General features: G+C 37.4%; 1 protein-coding gene across 1 annotated transcript in view; it reads left to right on the top strand.

Annotated features, from left to right (window-relative positions):
• The window catches only part of LOC121949023 (inactive dipeptidyl peptidase 10-like), a 167,958-nt gene that overhangs the window by 94,587 nt on the left and 54,857 nt on the right, over positions 1 to 18,514 (top strand). Inside the window, exons 4-5 of the mRNA XM_042494609.1 lie at positions 2,879 to 2,973; positions 3,448 to 3,522. Coding sequence (XP_042350543.1) covers positions 2,879 to 2,973; positions 3,448 to 3,522 — 170 coding nt within the window. The remainder of the gene's footprint in view (positions 1 to 2,878; positions 2,974 to 3,447; positions 3,523 to 18,514) is intronic.

The raw sequence follows: 18,514 nt of genomic DNA, 5'->3' as shown, positions 1-18,514 counted from the left end.
CATATAAATAGATCCCCATGTGTACAATACTGAAGTGCAACATTAGGGTAAAATGTTGCTTAATTGCCTTAACCTTAAAATTCCTGATATATTCTTCTCTCATCAACAATGAAAACTGTCGAGTGCTTTTACTGACACTACACTGTTAACTTTGCTATTTTCCTTACACCACGATATTATGTTCGAAGTTGGCTAACAGCATCAACAGTGGCGTGCCAGGAGACTTCCTTTGATTCTTGGCCTTAAAAAACAGTGTGAAATCATCAGATAGCTGGGACACTTTTAATCACAGCTGAGATTGCATGTCACCTTTATCCTCAGAGCTTTATAGATGGAACTGTTGTCAACTCAGGAGGACAGTAGCCCCATTTTCCAATTACTTTTGCTCTAAAATGTTTTATATTACCATTGATTTGATACATGCACTGCATATAAAATATTCAAAAAGGACTGTGCCTTGTTTCACTGTGGGTAGAGTTTCGAAATGACAAGAGGCCTTTGGAGGATTTTCTAGCCTGTTGAGCGCAATCTGTCTTTCATATTTATTTTCCCGTCATTATACTCCAAAGTGTTTGGAGTGTTTGCTAGTCTATAGCCCTCTTGCCTGAGATTGATGCCTCAGAGCTTATTCATTGACATTTACATGAGATGGGGACCTTGAAATGATTCAGACCTGTCAAATGCATTAATGGAATTCAGGCCTCCCTGGACTGTACTGTTGGTTTGGGATTAGACTGGAGTTATTACAGCCACTCCTGTCATTGTTTCCACTGTTGAAACTTGAAGTGTAATCTCATTGAGCCGAGCTGTCTCAGACAGATCCTCCTAAATAAGACTTTATTTTTGTTGTTGTTGTTTTCCTTCTCACTTGTCAAAACTCTTCTCAGGGGCAACACTAACATCTATCATTCACCAGATCATTTTCTTGTAAGTTTTTATTTTTTTTAATTTATTTTTGTACCTTTTAAATCTCTTTCAAGTTTTAAAACGGTTATTTTTCCTCATCTTAGCTTTGTAGTTTTAGTTTTTCATGTTATTTAGCAGCATTCTAACATGCTCACAATGCAAGTGTTAACATAATGATGTTGAGCCCAACAGTCTGCAGATTCTGTTGGCGTATTTTGCGCTTTATGAAGTGCCACACATTTTTAGTGGAAGAATGGGTCTGGATTGCAGACAGGTCAGTCTAGTACCTAAACTCTTTTAGTACAAAGCCACGTTGTTGTAACACGCACAGAATGTGGCTTGCCATTGTCTTGCTTGGTCAAGCAGGATGTCCCTAAAAAAAACTTTTTTAGATGGCAGCATATGTTGCTCCAAAACCTGAATGAACCTTTCAGCATTCACTGTGCTTTTAGATGTGAAGTTACCTATGATGTCATGGGCACTAACAACCTCCACCACCATCACAGATGCTGGCTTTTGTCCTTTGAGCTGGTAACAGTCTGGATGGTCCTTTTTCTCTTGAGGTGTCCAAGATTTCCAGAAACAATCTGAAATATTAACTAGTTAGATAGCACCACACTTTCCAGTCTGCAGCATTTCTAAATGTTGTTGATATTTGAAGGTCAGTTTTCAAACTGCAACCAAGTCAGTTTATTAAGAACATCAGCTGGTAAGAGGGCTCAATGGGAAATTAAGAGCATGTAAGTTGTCTGCATATGGTTCTCAACAGCTCAGGATGCCATTACTCCGCTATATCTTTAAATAGAAAGTACTGTTTTGCTGCATGTTAAGGTTCTGAATGTTGCATATTGAACCTTTAAGTTAAAACACATTTTTCTTATTTCTGTCTGACATGGAGGCCAGGTGCTGATGATGACAGTGGCCAATCAGTTATATGTGAATAAAATCAAGAGGCCATGTAAATAATGCAGACTTTGAGCACCTCATGACAGTAAATCCATGCAGCTGACACTGCCACATCAACGCCACTGTTGTGCATAGCGTAGGTGACTAAAGTCACTGCTCATCATGTTGAGTTCCACCCTTACTTTGGCACTGTTCCAGCAAACTGAAATCTCTTTTGTTGGTTTAAAAATTGCAAAGAAAAAATATATATTCATGCCCTGACAACCAAAACCAAACCCGACATTTTACTCTGAAAACAAGTCTTTAAAGCTTTCACATTATAGTGTTTTCTAACACAATCAACTATGACATAATAACAAAATCTCCCATTCAAATGATGGTCCACCTCTAATTAATTGCGTATTGGTTGGGTCCTGCTATTTGCCACCAAGTTAGCTAATTCAATTGCTCACATTCTTTAGAAGCACTGAAAAAAACAAAAGGGGGAACAACAGCCTTTTAAAAAAATAAATGATATTTTTCAGGAGACTATATAACATGCGGATAAAAATACTACAACAAGCACATGAATGCGCGTATTCTCAGGACGTGCTGGGAAACCAGTGGTTATTTGAATGAAATACATAATTTAAACAACATTTGCAATATGAACGTCACTTTTAGAATCAATTTTATGTCAACACGAAACACTCAAAAGACAGGTAAGCTTTGTCCTACCTTTATTACTTCTTTTGTCTTTCAGTAGTTAAAGTTTAAGCAAGTCCTGTCCTTTGAAATCTAGTTGTTTAGTGTTAATATAAAATCCATTCTGTTAGTGACATCATCTTTATGTATATGAGAAATGTTGTTTAAATTCTGTATTTCATTCAGGCAGCTTCTGCTTACCATAATGACGCTGCCACCTGGTGGTTTCCCAGCAAGCCATGGTAATATGGCCGTTCATGACGGGGTTCTTCCATCGTGTTACATAACCTCCTGAAAAATAGCCGTTATTTTTTGAATGGCTGTTGTTCCCCTTTAATCATAATTACATGCAGTACTTTGAGCGTGCCTGTTTCTGTTTTAGATGAGGAGATCATCTTTCGTAGCTGGGATGGAGACGTTCTGAGACTCAACATGCACAGCAATGAGACAGAACTCCTGCTGAAGAACACAACATTTGTAAGTGATAGCTACTGTTTTCTTTAAAAGTGAGAAATATTTCCAGTGTGTTAAAACCATGTCACTTGCTTCCCTTTGGCTTCACAAAGCTGTAGTAAAAGTCTACATGCTGGTATTAATAAAATGACATTAGGTTTTAAAAAGTGATTTAGATACAACAACAGAATATTCCAAGAAAAAATCAATTTTTTTATTACATTATTTTTCTTTTATCAAAATAGGATGAAATAAGAGTTTATTTCAGTTTTATACTTTCTGAGCATCATTAATTTTTGTCACTATGGCAACCCACTTTTCACTTGGCAGTTATTCTGACCCAGCGAAGGTCAACTCAGATTTGTGAGAAAGCTTTTCAGGTTGCATTAAGACAATAAATGTTTGGCAAGTGTGCCTGTGAAATGCTGAATTTAAAAAATGGTTTGTTGTCACAAAAAAAAGATAAAAGCTAAAATCCATTTCTTATTCTTCCCACAGGCAACTTTTAAGGCGTCAAAGTTTGCGCTTTCTCCGGATCTGAACTTTGTTCTTCTGGGATATGATGTCAAGCAGGTGAGAACCTCTTAATATTCTGGGTGCAGATATCCTGACACTAGTGTTTGGCTTGGGGCTCTTAAAACTGGAGGTTTTCAGTTCATGAACTTAAAAAGATGATGTGACCAACATGCAGACAAGCTATCGATATTCAGAGTCAGCTAGCAAAAGCCAACATTGATTTAGCATTAGGGCATAAGTTTCATAAATCTTAGAAGACTTTAAACATGTTTTATTTGGGTGAATAATACAAGGTTATTAGGTAAGGCTTGCTAAGGCTTTCAAATATTGCTTGCCATCTATCAGGAGAAAGTGGAAGCTGTTGACAAAGTAACAATTGTAGACTGTATAAATAATGGACATAGTGACCCTGAGGTCACCCATTTCTGGACTGCTGTTTTGAAGCTTTAAGTTCAACATTTCACCCGTCGCCATCTTGGGTTCTTTGGACCCAGATGTGACCATATTTGGACAAGAGGTCAGAGCTCTGGAGGAGCGAGGGGTAGATCTGACTCACAGAGTGTAACTCACAGACGGCCTGTAACTTAAGCCCCCCCAAATATGCTTTTGGGCCTTAATAACATGTAAACGGTGAGTTATATTTTTAAAAAAAAGTATCCCTAGTACAGTTGTCATGAATGTTGAAATCAAAGACTAGATATATAAAGAAGACGAGTCTTCACTTAATCCTTTTTGTAGAATTAAATAACTCATTAAAACTAAACTTAACAGAAAATCGAACTCTTTACAAAAACCTGGGTTATGGGAACTACCTGAAATGACAGAAACCATCTTTGGGTAAAATTGTATGCCGTTTACTGTGAGTTTTCAGTTTGGCCTATGTCCCATTCGCTAACATGGAGGTGGTAGGGTTTATGGCCTGTACTACAGCCATACACCAGGGGGTGATCCACATGTTTGGGCTGCACTCTGGGGGAGCTGTCATGTCATCCATCATTATATACAGTCTATGGTTAAATTTAGCTGTAAAGAGCAAAAACAGACATGTTTATACCTGCTGTAAAGTTGGGCATTTTGACATGGGGGGAATATGAGGATTGACTCCCATTTTGGAGCCAGCCTCAAGTGGTCATTCGAGAAACTGCAGTTTTTGGCTTAATTTTTCAGCTTCGGAGGTTTCCACCTGTGCTGTTAATCAGCCCAGTTAAGACAGTTTGGCTGGCCACTCCTCTCTCAGCTTCCAGGGACTGCAGTGTTGACCTGACAGCTAACCAGCTGAACCAGGACAACTGAAAACAGGTCAAAAAGATGCAGTTTCATTTTGGTAAAAGGGCTAAATAATGTATTAAAACAGAAAACTGTAGATTTCATAAATGTTACCCACACAGGAGGGAATATTGCTTTTGTTGGGGACTATTTTCAGCTGTGGATTAATTTGGTGCACAAACTTTCACAGCAGCAGGATGATGTATGTGGAATCCAGTCAAAAAGAAATGACTCTGTGTGTGTGTGTGTGTGTGTGTGTGTGTGTGTGTGTGTGTGTGTGTGTGTGTGTGTGTATACATGGTAACTAAAGGACGTGTCACCCGGTGCAACAGTGAGGCTCACTGATGTGTGTTTAATAGTTTTTGTACAACAATGGAGCATGGCACAGAGGAAGAAGATACACCGAAAATATTTGTTAGACGGATCAATTCATTGTTTGTTTTGTTGTTTGTTTTTCATGGGATTTAAAGACAATGAGAAAAAATAGAAGTGTACCAAAGTGGTACTGTATTTCCACCACCAATGCCTACACAGCAGCTGTCATACTTCAGTGATATGTGTTGAAAATTGAATGTAACATTGAATGTAACATTTCTCATCCTGCATTATTAATGGCTATCTTATAACTAACAATTCCATTTTTAGTTATAAGATAACCATTACCATTATTAATGCATCTACTGTATACTGTACAAGCAGGAACCAGAGTGGCATAGTTTCTGCTCACCAGTATGGCAGCAGATTGAGGCTTTGACCTCAACTGCAGAACCTTGATGCTTAGTTGTGTGGTACGCATTTTAGTTTTGTATCATTAAAGCATTCATCGGGCCTCATGCAAGAAACTACATATATACAAACTAATTTTTTCTTATTTTTGCTTGTATCCAGGATTTGTTCTTAATTTGTTAGTACCCATTAATTTTATGGATTTACCCATGTTTTCTTATTTTTACTTTTCTCTTAGGTAAGAAAAAAAGTTTATTAGTGGTCTAGAGCCCTTGTATCAAAATAAGAGAAAAACATATAATTTTCACAGATTGTTGCCCAGTGCAAGGAAAAATAAGTTTTACATGTGAGGAACATTGAAAAATGCATCAGTATCATTTAATTGAATTTAGATGATGTTTTAGAGTAATTATAATGACCAGATTATAATATTTTAGGGCTAAAGAAATACTACTAAACTTAGTTTCAGTAACTGTGCGTAACTCTGCCAACCAGAGCTGGTATGCAACTAAATACATTTACTGAGGTACTGTACTTAAGTATGAATCTGAGGAACTTTTACGTAACTTTTACTTGAGTATTTTCATTCTTCTACTCCACTACACTTCAGAATATTGTGCTGTTTACTCCACAACTATTATGAGATAACTACTTTACAAATTAAGATTTTTGCGCACAAACATATGGAACATATGGAAACATAGAATTACAGCTAAAATAATTAGTTGGTTAATTACAAAATTATTTTTATCATTGTGTAAGTGATTTTTCACACAAAAAACATTTCATGGTCTCAGCTTCTCATATATACTATATACATATTTTAATTATGTTTTTATTTATTAAATGTATTCAAACCTTTTTGCATATGTACTTTTACTTTTAATACTTCAATTAATTTTCCTGAAATCACATGTACTTTAAGTTTATTTAACACTATGCCAATTTCACTACTGCAGAAGTTCTTGACCTCTTATAAACGTTTTTTGGTGCCATCTCTCCAGTCTTGTTAGTGTCAGAGTTTATGCACTCAGCACAAAAACCTCCCCTTAAATAGTGTTCAGGGGGCGTTACCTGTGCTAATAGGTGATTTAGCATTAAAATAGGATTCAGCATTGATCACACATGGGAAACAACAGATTTGGATGGTTAGCAATGTTTGGTGCAACACGAGTTGGATTCTATTTTTTTTTCTCTTACCAGGAAATTAAGACAAAATATAAGAGAAATTTAAGAGAATATTGCTGCATGAGGCCTGCCGTGTCTTAAACTCTAACTGTACTAACTTTACCCTTTCTTAGATACTTTCTTGCTTGTCAAGCAAAACTCAAGTCTGGTGTCTCCACAGAGCTTTTTTTTATTGTATCTGAGTGATAAACATATATATAATATACTGTATATAACCCTATATATGCTATCTTGTAGTCTTGGTAATGCTGATGCTATGGTTGAGAAAGCTGTTTTGGTCTTTATGTTGTTTTTGTGAATTTCTGTTGACACGTCTTACTAGAAGTTCCCTTATAAAAGTCCACTGAAACATGTGGTTTTCTCCATAGATAGAGGGAACGCATTTACTGTTTGTTTCCTCATAAATAAGAAGACAAAAGTGAGCTAGGAAGGGAAAAAGCAAGCTCTTTGTTTTATTAACTTGTGATGTTGCTGACAGTTGGATGGGATTCTGGTTTTGTGGACCCACAGAATGTTTGTTTTATTTTTTATACCCAAGTGAGCTTTACTTTATTGTAGTGTTCTCAGTTCTGAAACAGACAATGTTCCCATATATTCCGAACATTCCCCTGACTGCTCTCAGTGTCATCTAGAACATCTTTGACCATTCATTGTCAGTGGAGCAGCTCCAGAATTTTTACACTACGACATAAAAAAAGAGATTTTCAGTACTCTAGTTGTTGGATTTGGGAGAGAAGTGTTTATTCAACACCACTGAGTGTTTGCTGAAGCAATATTACACAAGAGGGTGTGCTTTTATGTCATTTGAGCACTATAGTGATGCGTGAGGACCTTGGCGCTTGCATCCGCAAGCATTACTGAAGTATTTTTATGCTAGCAGCTCTGTGTCATGGTTCAGCTGATGGAGGAAGCCAAACATTTCCAATAACTCAGGAGCAGCTTGCAGTCCAAAAGTCAAAATTATTGAAAAAAGATAGAGAAATCATCATTCCCAAAATTCACAACATGTTGTTATCGAATGGTCTTTTCTTTGTCAATCAATATTTGATGCCATTTGGCATTTCAAAAACAAGATTTTCACTGCGTTTTACAATAACTTAGTCTACATTTCCCATCATGCCTATAGTGCTGGACTGAATAGTCTTTTTTTGCAGTTAATTGTGCTGTTTTATGTTATGTTTTATAAAGTGCATTTTTTTGTCAGTGTTTATAATGTGTCTGTTCAGAACATGGTGATTTATGCTGGTTATTTCCATCCTTGTTAGTTTATAGTTTACACCATTAGTGAGTTGTCTCTTACTTTTCACAATTTGAGCTGTATTGCACTAATCTTGTGGAAAGTTTTTTTGACATTGTGTTATCAATATACTATGATACAGCCATGCAATGGTCCTTGTCATCCAACTGATGAACATTTCTACAATTCTGGATGATTTGCAAGAGTTGAACTATTATTAATATTTTCAGTGATGAATAAGGTGTACTTGCACGCAGGTTTGAGCACATTCTAAATGTTTTGTTGACCAATCGGATTGCTTGGTCCGAACTACTTGTTGTATAATGTCACATGCGAAGAGGGCCAATCTGGGTCAAACATGCATTAAGTAATTGCCGTAGAAAGAGGTATAATCCAATCTTAGTGCATTGAAAACACAAAGCCAGTTTTCACAGGTCACAAATCACTTGAAACATTCTACAATGCCCCGATTCCTCCAACTGCCTGCTGTCTTGTGTACATGTAATTGTAATCAGTGCTTTTCCTCAACATGGTCATTGAGACAACACACCACAAAAACCTCTTGACATGTTTTTTGAAAGTAACAAAAGCAATTGTATGTCATATTTTCACACACTCGACAACAAGCTAATTTGGCAATTATTGCGGCTAATGAGGCGCCATGCAGCGTTTTAAACAAGTATTTAAGGGAGGAACTATCAAACACAGCATGTTGTTGTGCATTTTATGGATTGCCATTCAGAGCTATGTTTTCCTTGGCTCGCTTTAATTTCACCAACAAGCAGCTTCTAAATGAAACACACATCTGTTCCGTTTGATGCTTTCAATGAAGCACAATGGCAAAGCTGGAGTGCTTGGAGGCTTAAATTCAGAAGGAGCATGCTTGAAAAGAGTGTGTACAAAATTGTGCTTGATTTCCACAACTATGAGTGAAATCACCAGCAAGTGAAAATGCTCCGTATTTTCTGATCATCAGTGCAAAGCTATCACAAGCAAAAGCACTTTAATAATGTAAGGTCATACAGCTCAGATCCTTGATAATCTCTCTCATTGGAGGGCATTGAATGTTTCACAATAACACACAGTACAAAGGATGAACACAATAACACATGTTCCATAAAATCCATCTTAACAACCAATATTATGGCAGTTTTTTTTCTCACTTATACATTTTTATTACCCACAAGAAGGAGCAAAGTTCTTTAATCTAGGTATTGTTGATGTGGCTATCAACAGGTTCATTAATAAATTACTAATAAGGCTGGTCTCACAGATAAACAGTCAATGGCCATGATGTCTTAAGACAACATTATTTGATAGTAACACAAAAACATTGCCAATGGAAAGTCAATTCTGAAACAGTTCAACAGTCGTGTTTAGTTTTGTAAAATGGTCTCAGTGTATATTGTCAAACAGTTGAAGTTTGGTAACATTTAGGGAAAAAAGTACTGGGTTAGGTTTGGTAAGAGATCATGGTTTGGGTTGAAATGAGCATGAACAGGATGTCAGTATGACATAATGTGATGTCATGTCATAAAACGTGATGTAGTTACCAGGGGTGTAACAATCAATCAATCTGAAAAGATATATCAATTAAATGAGCAACGATCACGTAACGTTAATGCAAAGTGTAAACACTGATCTATATCATCCTCTTTCAGACGTGCCCTTATTTTGAAAGTCTGTGTCAGGTCAAACAGCGTCCGGTAGATGATGGCAAGCATCAGGATTTATTACTACTATTTACTTGGGAAAAAATAATTAGTGTGGAAATGTTTCGTTATATTAATACAAAAGCTGCACTGAGGAAACATGGCATAGGCCACCTGCTGGGCCACTTCACTGACTTCTTGCTAATGTTACGTTAGCTACTCTGTTTCAGCAATGTTGACTGAAAAAATGTGCATGTAGACTGAAAGTCATCTGTGCTGTTCTGTCAGGAGGCGCAGGAACTTAAACCAGTGGTGAGTAAGACAAAGCATAAATAACAGTAAGTTGGTTAAGTTATGAGTAGAGGAAAAGTCTACAAGCTGTTAAGCTAATTTCTGCTGTGTAAAATGCCATAGGCTTATGCTAATAACATTAGCATGTTGTATATTTGGGGGAAATGTGACCTATAAAAGACATTTGTTTTGTCTATGATCCTTGACAGTGATTATTGAGTTTTACACTTTAGTGACAGTTTGTCTTCAAGTCGGACAGTTTGTCTTCATGTCAGACAGCCCTGAAGTTCGAGAAAGGAAGATCATGGTTTGAATTAAAATGAAAACATTTTTTCCAGAAAGCGTTTTCAAATAGAATGATCCAGTTTTAATAATTTCCAGTTATGTATATGTTGTTTTTATCTTTTCTGGCCAAAAGCAAAGAAAGGGGTGGCAGCTTCTCCTGTAACTGACTGTGTTTAATAAGCAGATAATATCAGCTCATATCGATCGCAGGCCCCTAAATTGAATGGAATCGAAATCATATTGTGGTGATGAAACCAGTGATTTACACCCCTAGTGGTTACGTCAAGAGTGTAAGCACTTGAAGTAAAAAATAATAATAATAATTTTAATTTCATATATATATATATCCTCAGCACAATAAACCTTATTCTGTTTAAGTTTTTAGGCTACACCAGACAGTCAAAACTGGAAAGCAACCCAACTCTAGTTTCAGGCTAACACTAGATTTACCAGGTGAACATTATGCTAATGTATGACTTATAATTCTTAAAATGCTTGACACACACAGATCAAACTGACAAACCTCCCTGGCACAAAAAGCTAATTGTGCTGAGGAGCCCTTTGCCCCAAAACTATATTTTTAATTGCTGTTATTTGGCAGACTATTTTATTTGAGTTCTATAAATGTAATTGTAATACAAACATCAAGCTAAATTTTCCATAGAAATAAATAAAAAAATAATAAAAATAGAACAGTTTAAGAATTCATTAATTCAGCTTCATTTGCAATGAGGAAAAATAGTGAACAGTCTAAATCAATCATTGAAGACCTCAGTATTTGCTCTGCTAATTTGTGTACCGTAGCAACTTAACAACTACCTCCGGCTTTGGGTGCTTCTCTCAGTTTATCCCCACAGAAAGTTTTACCCTCCCTGCTGTGACACACAGCTGCACTCCCAGGCTGCTAGCACTAGACTCCTAAGCCAGCTAAGTCTCATGGGTGAGGTTCAGCTGGCTTATGAGACAGACTGGCAACAGAAAGAAAATAACTGCATCACTGCACCCAAGTGGCTTGGATGGGGTTGGCTGCCACCCTCGCCTCCCAGCAGGCAAGGCCAAGTGCCCACTAGACAACAGACACTTAATTTAGCCATCCCAGATTTACTTTCAGATTCTGTACATTGGCAGGGTCATCATCACCCCCTGCCGCGCCCTATTGTTCCCGGGCCAAGTCTGGGACATACCAGACACTGCGACATACAGTATGTGTAGGCCACTGCTGCAATCCTCTGCAAGTTGGAAGTAGATAGTAGTAGTTTGTATTCATGAATTCTGATCTAAATGCATTCCAGGGCATCTGCTTGGGAAAACATGGACGCCCCCAGCAAGCTGATGTTATGGAAAGTCTCTGAGCTTCTAAAGCATCTACAGAGGACATATTACCACACAACAATAGAAAAAAAGAATGGCCTTTTGAACCAATCAACAGCACAAATTGAAAAATTACCAGAAAGAGAATGTAAGAGCTGCAGAGAGTGGCAACAAAAGACAAAACCATTTTCCACTCAAAATTTAGAAGTTGTGTTTTTATATTAGATCTTAAAGAAATGTCATGACTTCAAGCAAAGCAATTATGCAGTTTGCACTGATAGTGGTGGGAGATTTAGCACTGAAAATCTTAGATTTCATACAGAAGTGAAGAAAAGCAGATGTCTTGTTTCTAGTCAACACACATTTTGTTAGCTGAAAGGATGACTGTCACCACCATATATTACCAGCTGTGTCTAGTTAATTGATTAAGACTAATAATTTTTTTGGATAACTTTATGATATAACCTGCTGACTTATTTTGAATTGAGAATCCTGTAAACAAGTTGTCTTTTCAAACTCTGTGCGGACTAACTCTGAATATTGTTTGAAACGCTGATGGAGATGGAGGGTTTTAAGTGATGGTGCATTATTGCATTTCACCAGTTAAGGAGCTAAAATAACTAGGTCCCTGAATGGGGCTTTTTGAAACGTCTGTAATCCCACAAAATAACTTTACTATTAACGTGCTCCTTGCTGTAGAAGTGACACTAGGGTACTAATATGATAGTTCACCGCACATTATCGTTTGAAGCTTACATTACTGCAGACAAACACACTGGGTGAAATATTTAGGCAAAAAAATGACATTAGTGCAAATCTACGATCCCTTGGCTGACAATAAATGAATAAGTCTGACCTCAATTTTAGCCTATTTTAAGTATCAGCACTCTGAGATCCCAACAGTCCCAGCATGTCTTACCCTAAAATGTAAATAAGTGACAAACACTGAGCTTTGTGTTGTGGCCCAGCGACTCCAGGTTTGCTTCACCATTTAATATGCTGTTTACCGAGCGTTGATGACGGGATGGAGGATTGTTTGTGTGCACTGTGGGAATGCACTCAGACATGATTATCAGAAGGATCAGCACTATAAAGACTGCTGCACAACTGCTGATCAAGAACTGTACATTTTCACCTTTTCAGCTTTTTTTTTCATCGTTGTGAGCTGATTCTGGTATGGTTCTTCTTTGTGTGCTTCTTGGGTAGATCCAATTCAAATGACTTGTGAATAATATGCAGCAATGTGAGGGGGGTATTTTTATGGGTGTAAAAATACTTCTTCCATTTTTATCAATTTAAAATTTAAAATGTACATTAATTATGTTGCTAATATAATTAGCTACTGATTATACTATAGTAGTAGCTTTACAGCAGTAGAAATAAAGTCATGTTACTCTGTGCAACTGAAATATCTTCCATACCTTGAATTTTCAGCATCTTATGGCTCAAACGTTGTGTGTGTTTTGAAGTTAAATCATTTGACTGAGAACTGTTTCACTTTCAGCTCAGAAGAGGCCCCTTAGATAGCGTCTTTAGAGCATTACTGTCCTTCTTTCCCATAGTTTAGGTCTTAAATTGATCTCAAATTGAAGGCTGTTTCAACCATCTCTAATGGCAAAAAATGTTGAGAAGATAGCCATCCAATTTACACCATGAAGCATCATTTCTTGTGAGCTCCTAAGCTTGAATTTAAGAAAGGTGCTATATTTATCACTAGATGGCTTTTTCAGCAATAAGTGTGAAGTTAGCTGTTGAAAATAGACTCAGCTACTCTGCAAGCAGAAAATAAGGACCAATTATCCACAGCCATGCTAACAGCTTTAAGAGGCTTTCAGCCAAATACTTACAATGCTCACAATGACTAGGGTGTAATCGTAATTTTATGTGAATAGCACATTTAAACACGTACACATAAAGTGCTTTTCATTGAAAGACAAAAGAGGGCCAATCTGGGTCAAACATGCATGGGTCAAGTTTCTTAAAGTCCTGACATGTTTGGTAAGGCTACCAAAATGTATGAAATCAACCACAAATGTTTATACCGTGAAATGATGAAAGAAATGGACAGTTGTTGACTGGTGGAGTTAGTGAGGAAGGGAGGAAGACATAAAGAACGGTCTCTAAGCACAGTTACAAGCCTGGAGTTGGAGAGGAGAGTTAGACACATCGATAGTCAAAGAGAACACAAAAACAACACAATTAAGTGTGGTCAAATGAGTACACACACGCACACACATCCTTATACTTTCTATCTTTGTGAGGACCCTCATTGACATAACGCATTCCCTAGCCCCTTACCATAACCATCACAACTAAACGCCTAATCTCAACCCCTACCTAAATCCCAATGTAGTCCTAATTTTGACCTCAACCCTAGAACCAAGTCTTAACCCTTTAACATTCCTTTGAAGAGGTGAGGACTGGTCAAAATTTCACTTTCCAAAAATGTCCTCACTGCTGCAAAAATACTTTTTTGGTCCTCACAATGTAGCATGTACAAGAAGATACGCATAGTCGAGTCAAGGCAATTTTATTTATAAAGCCCATTTTCACAAAACACGGCTTGCCTCAGAGGGCTTTACAGCAAATGACATCCCTCTGCCCTTAGACCCTCACGTCACCTAAGGAAAAACTCCCAAAAAAAGAACCCCTGTAATGGGGGGGGACCTCAGAAAGAGCGGCAGAGGATGATGAGCGATCCCTCTTCCAGGACGGACAGACGTGGAATAGATGTCGTAAATAACAATTGAATTACAATTATGACAAAAAGGAAAGAGAAAGAGAGAGGAGAGGAGAGGTGAAGAGATGCACAGCAATAATGGAAACAGACGCATGTCATATTACAGTAACGATACGTGTACACACACACACATATGCATTAACAATAAGGCTGGGAGAATAAGAAAGTTTTAGGTCTGCTCTTAAACATGGACACAGTTGTGCTGGACCTCAAGTCTGTAGGCAATGATTTCCACTGAGTAGGACCACAGTAACTGAAGGACCACTCACCAGTACTGGATCTAATTCTGGGTACAGCAAAAAAAAGCAACCCTTGCCTGATAACCTGAGAGTCTCACAGGGTTATTATCAGTGAGGAAGTCAGATAAGCACTGGGGAGCTAGACCGTTAAGTGTTTTATGAACTATTAGAAGAATTTTGAAGGTGATTCTGTTTTGTACTGGGACCCAGTGAGGTGATTGAAGGCATGGAGTATTGTGTTCAAATTTTCATGTACAAACCAGGATTTGGGCTGCTGCATTTTGAATGAGTTTGAGCCGTCTGATCAGCCGGTATAATGTTTGCCATATTCTACTACTTGTCTTAGTTTAGCCTGTTAACATACTCACATATACTTCCATAAAACTTCAATCAATAGACTGAGCTATTGATTGCTTAAAACAGGCTTATATTTGGGACAGGCCTCTATATGGGACATGCTTTTATTTCCTGTCACACAAAACTGTTGCTCTGCAGAGATGTAAATACAATCAAATTTCTGTCATTAAACCTCTTTTTTGTGGGATTTATCAACGGGAACACCGCTTTGCCTGGTTTGAAGCTCTGATGGGAATTTAAAGTTTGTGTTATAGCTCAGGCGTTTCTAAATACTTGAGTTGACTGACTTCATTCTTGTACTTTATAAAGCTTTTGACCGCAAAGACAGACTCTCAAACACATTCCATAGAAAACCTTGCAATAAGAGAAATGCTGCTGGCTGTGTGGTGACTTTCAAGGCTCATGGTGACTTAAAAATATGTGGCCACAAAAGAAATGTACATTTCAGCTGTGGATATCTGTCTTGATTTTAGCAATTTAAATCTTTGTGATATTTAGATTACTTCCTGCTGCTCTGCAGCTGTGCTCCAACATAGTGTACAAAAATAATCACCATTCTCAAATCCTACACCAAGGCTATCAGTAACTCTTTGTGTCCTTTGTGTTGATCTCATCGTCGCTGAGATATGTGATCCGGGTGTGAAGCAGAGATAAGGGACTGTGGCCTCTAAGGTGTGGATCTAAAGATAGAAACAGGTTGTGCACACAATCCTGAAAAACTCATTAACATTGCAGCATAGAGAGGGCATTTGTTAGCCGCCATCTGTAGGGAGAGCGGCTCTTTAAAGGATCGCAAAGTGAGGCGCTGTGATTACAGAGAAACAGCTGAAAACCGTTCTATAAGCTTTCTTCCATGCACACAAACGTGACAGAATGTTTCTTTCAGAGTGGAAAATATATGGTTTTATTTTTTATTTTATTACACAAAGAATAATGCTGTAGTTTATTTTCATGTATAGCAATCTACCTTGCAGCAAAATAACTCACAGGGTAAAAAGGTACACACACTACAAAACAGGTTGCTGGCCGATCAGACCTGCAGTAAGCGGCTGCTGAAATTAAAAAGTATCTGGGTATAGCTTCAAATATAAGGTAAATATCCACAATTTTAGGTGCCTAAACATGAATGTGATTTTACATTATTGAAGGAAAACACATAGGGTGGTTTAGATTATTTCATATTGAAAAAAAAACACCATTGAAATCACACTTGTGACAGGCGGAGACAACAGAAAACAATAGCAGAAGCTTCACCGAAGCAAGTCCAACAACTCGCTTTACTCACAGTCCCCCAAATGTCCATCAAGTCCCGCGGAAAAAGCCCAAGACACTCGCATGCTTGGGCAGGCCAAAAACAAATGAAAACAAAAAAACGATCTTCCAAAAGTCCTCTTGATGAGGCTGAGGCTGCAGCCCAACAAGGCACCGAAGCCATGCAAACTCCACACAGGTCCCACTGGTAGCACAGGTTCAGGCGTGAAGCAATCCTTGAGTGTCACACAGGATAAATCCACAGTCTGCAGATGACACTCAAATTCCTTTTGCAGAAATGGAAAAACACCCGGGCTCCGATTCCCAACGTCCCAAACCCCGACTCTGACCCCCTCTATTCTCCAACTCATTTCCTCTTATATCACCTCCGGTTAGAATATGTGAACAAAAAAACAAAGATAAACACACCCATGATATTAAGAAACAAAAATACATTACAGCATAAAAGTCATCCATACATGTCAAGCCGTGAATTTGAGACATGATAAAAGGTAGGACCAGATGGTTCTTACACATGATAGATAGATAGACAGAAAGACAGATAGTAAAAAGTATTTTGAAGCTGTTATCTTAGAAAAAGGTTTCATGTGAAAGCTTATATTAAAGGTCGTTTCATAAATTCTTATTGCATTTATGCTCATTCAAAGGTATTGTAATGAGGGACTTAATTGCATTAATGCAATTCTGTTATTTTTTATAGTGTAAATTTCTTTGTTTCTCTAGCACAAAAGGGAGAAAAAAATAAAAAAAATGGATACATGAATCCATTAAAATAAAAATATGCCTATAAAAACATTTATATTATATACTGCCAAGAAGACACCCTTGAAGATGGGTCACTCGATATAGCTCCATCATCATAGTGTCCAGTCAAAAAATATCAGGCTTTATGATAGTTTGAATTTATAAATGAATTAAGGACCAGATGGTTCTTACACAGGATAGATAGATAGACAGAAAATAATATTTTTTTTTAAAGAAAAGAAATTTCTCTGCATTTCTACTGATTTGCTATATCAATAACGTACGGAACCGTACACCACTGTACTGTATCAAACTAAACTATGACTTTTGTTAACCGATATTAAGATAGGTATAGGTAGGGTGATGGATGGATGGATGGATGGATGGATAGATAGATCGACTTAGAGATTATAATGCTTATCAATACAAAAAACAATTTAAACTTACATAAAAACAAACCTTAATTAGAAGAAGGGGAGTTTTTTTATACTGTACATATACGTGTATGAGATAACCAACAACTGATGAGTCAAATATTTCATTTCAAAGAGAATGAAAAGTGTATGAGTCACAGCAGTGTCACACTGTAGTGTTGACCTGCAGTCTTGCTCGACATATTCACAACCTTAAGTTTGTTCTTGTTATAGATGTAATAAGTGGATGTTGTTGCACAGTGATGGTGAACAGGACATGGTGGTGGCATGTCAAATCTTATGTGGATTCCTTCGAGACTTCTGTTTTGACGGGGATAACACTAGTTCCAGTCTAACTTTTCTAAGCGTTCTTATGTTCATAAAAATGTGTTTTTCATGTTCTTAGAATAACCAATAAGAAAGGTAGCAACTATATATATTTTTTGGGTGTAGCAGGAAAGGCTGCCATGGTTTTACTTTGGGGGAGTTGTATTCGCTGAGCTAAGCTGCATCTCCTTTTGCATCAGACTTTCTTTCATAAAGAAGAGAATTGCAGCTGTTCATGACCTTACACAAAAATACTTTGCTTACGATCATCCCAGGGAATGTTTTCTGATTCTCACAAAACACAACGCAGGGTGAGATCCACAACATACATCTAAACCACAGTATATTAAGAGGCAAGGCGGACAGACTCCAGCCAACGCTCTGCACATATGCATGTACAGCTTGACTGTTGCTACATCATGCTACGAAAAAATGTGATTTACATGAATAATCAGGTTAACAACATTCCTGTAAGCTCAGCCAGCGGCACCTTGATAACTGAGGTACATGTTGCGTCAGCAGAGTTCAGAAACAGATTTTAATGTTTTCAGCTCAGTGCGTTTGTGGTGATGACACATAGTGTAGACCTAATTAATGATCAGTTTATTTAAAAGTAATCACAGCTCTGTGGCTCCCCACTGACTGTACTGTCTTCTGCAGTGTTTACATACATATCATATACATACATTAAAGCAGTGAGCAGTCATTTATGCTAAAAAATGATGCAAATAATACACAGAAGTACCTCTCTTTAATTCTTTCCTTTTTATCAGTTGAATGCATTAATGTGCTTACAAAGCGGATTATCAGAATCTGAAATGACATTAAAAATGGAAAATTTAGATGTAAAGGTTAATTTTCACAACAGTTTGCTTCCTTTCATTATCTAGATACATCTCATGGTATCTGATTAAGCTTCCTCTCTTCCATCTGCCGTCTGTGGAAGATCACAGCTTCACGCTGACTGCACGCTGCTTGAAACAAGTGCATGAAACATTAAG

The sequence above is a fragment of the Plectropomus leopardus genome, chromosome 10 (assembly GCF_008729295.1).
Source record: "Plectropomus leopardus isolate mb chromosome 10, YSFRI_Pleo_2.0, whole genome shotgun sequence".
Classification (NCBI taxonomy): Eukaryota; Metazoa; Chordata; class Actinopteri; order Perciformes; family Serranidae; genus Plectropomus; species Plectropomus leopardus.
This window is presented reverse-complemented; position numbering and strand designations above follow the sequence as displayed.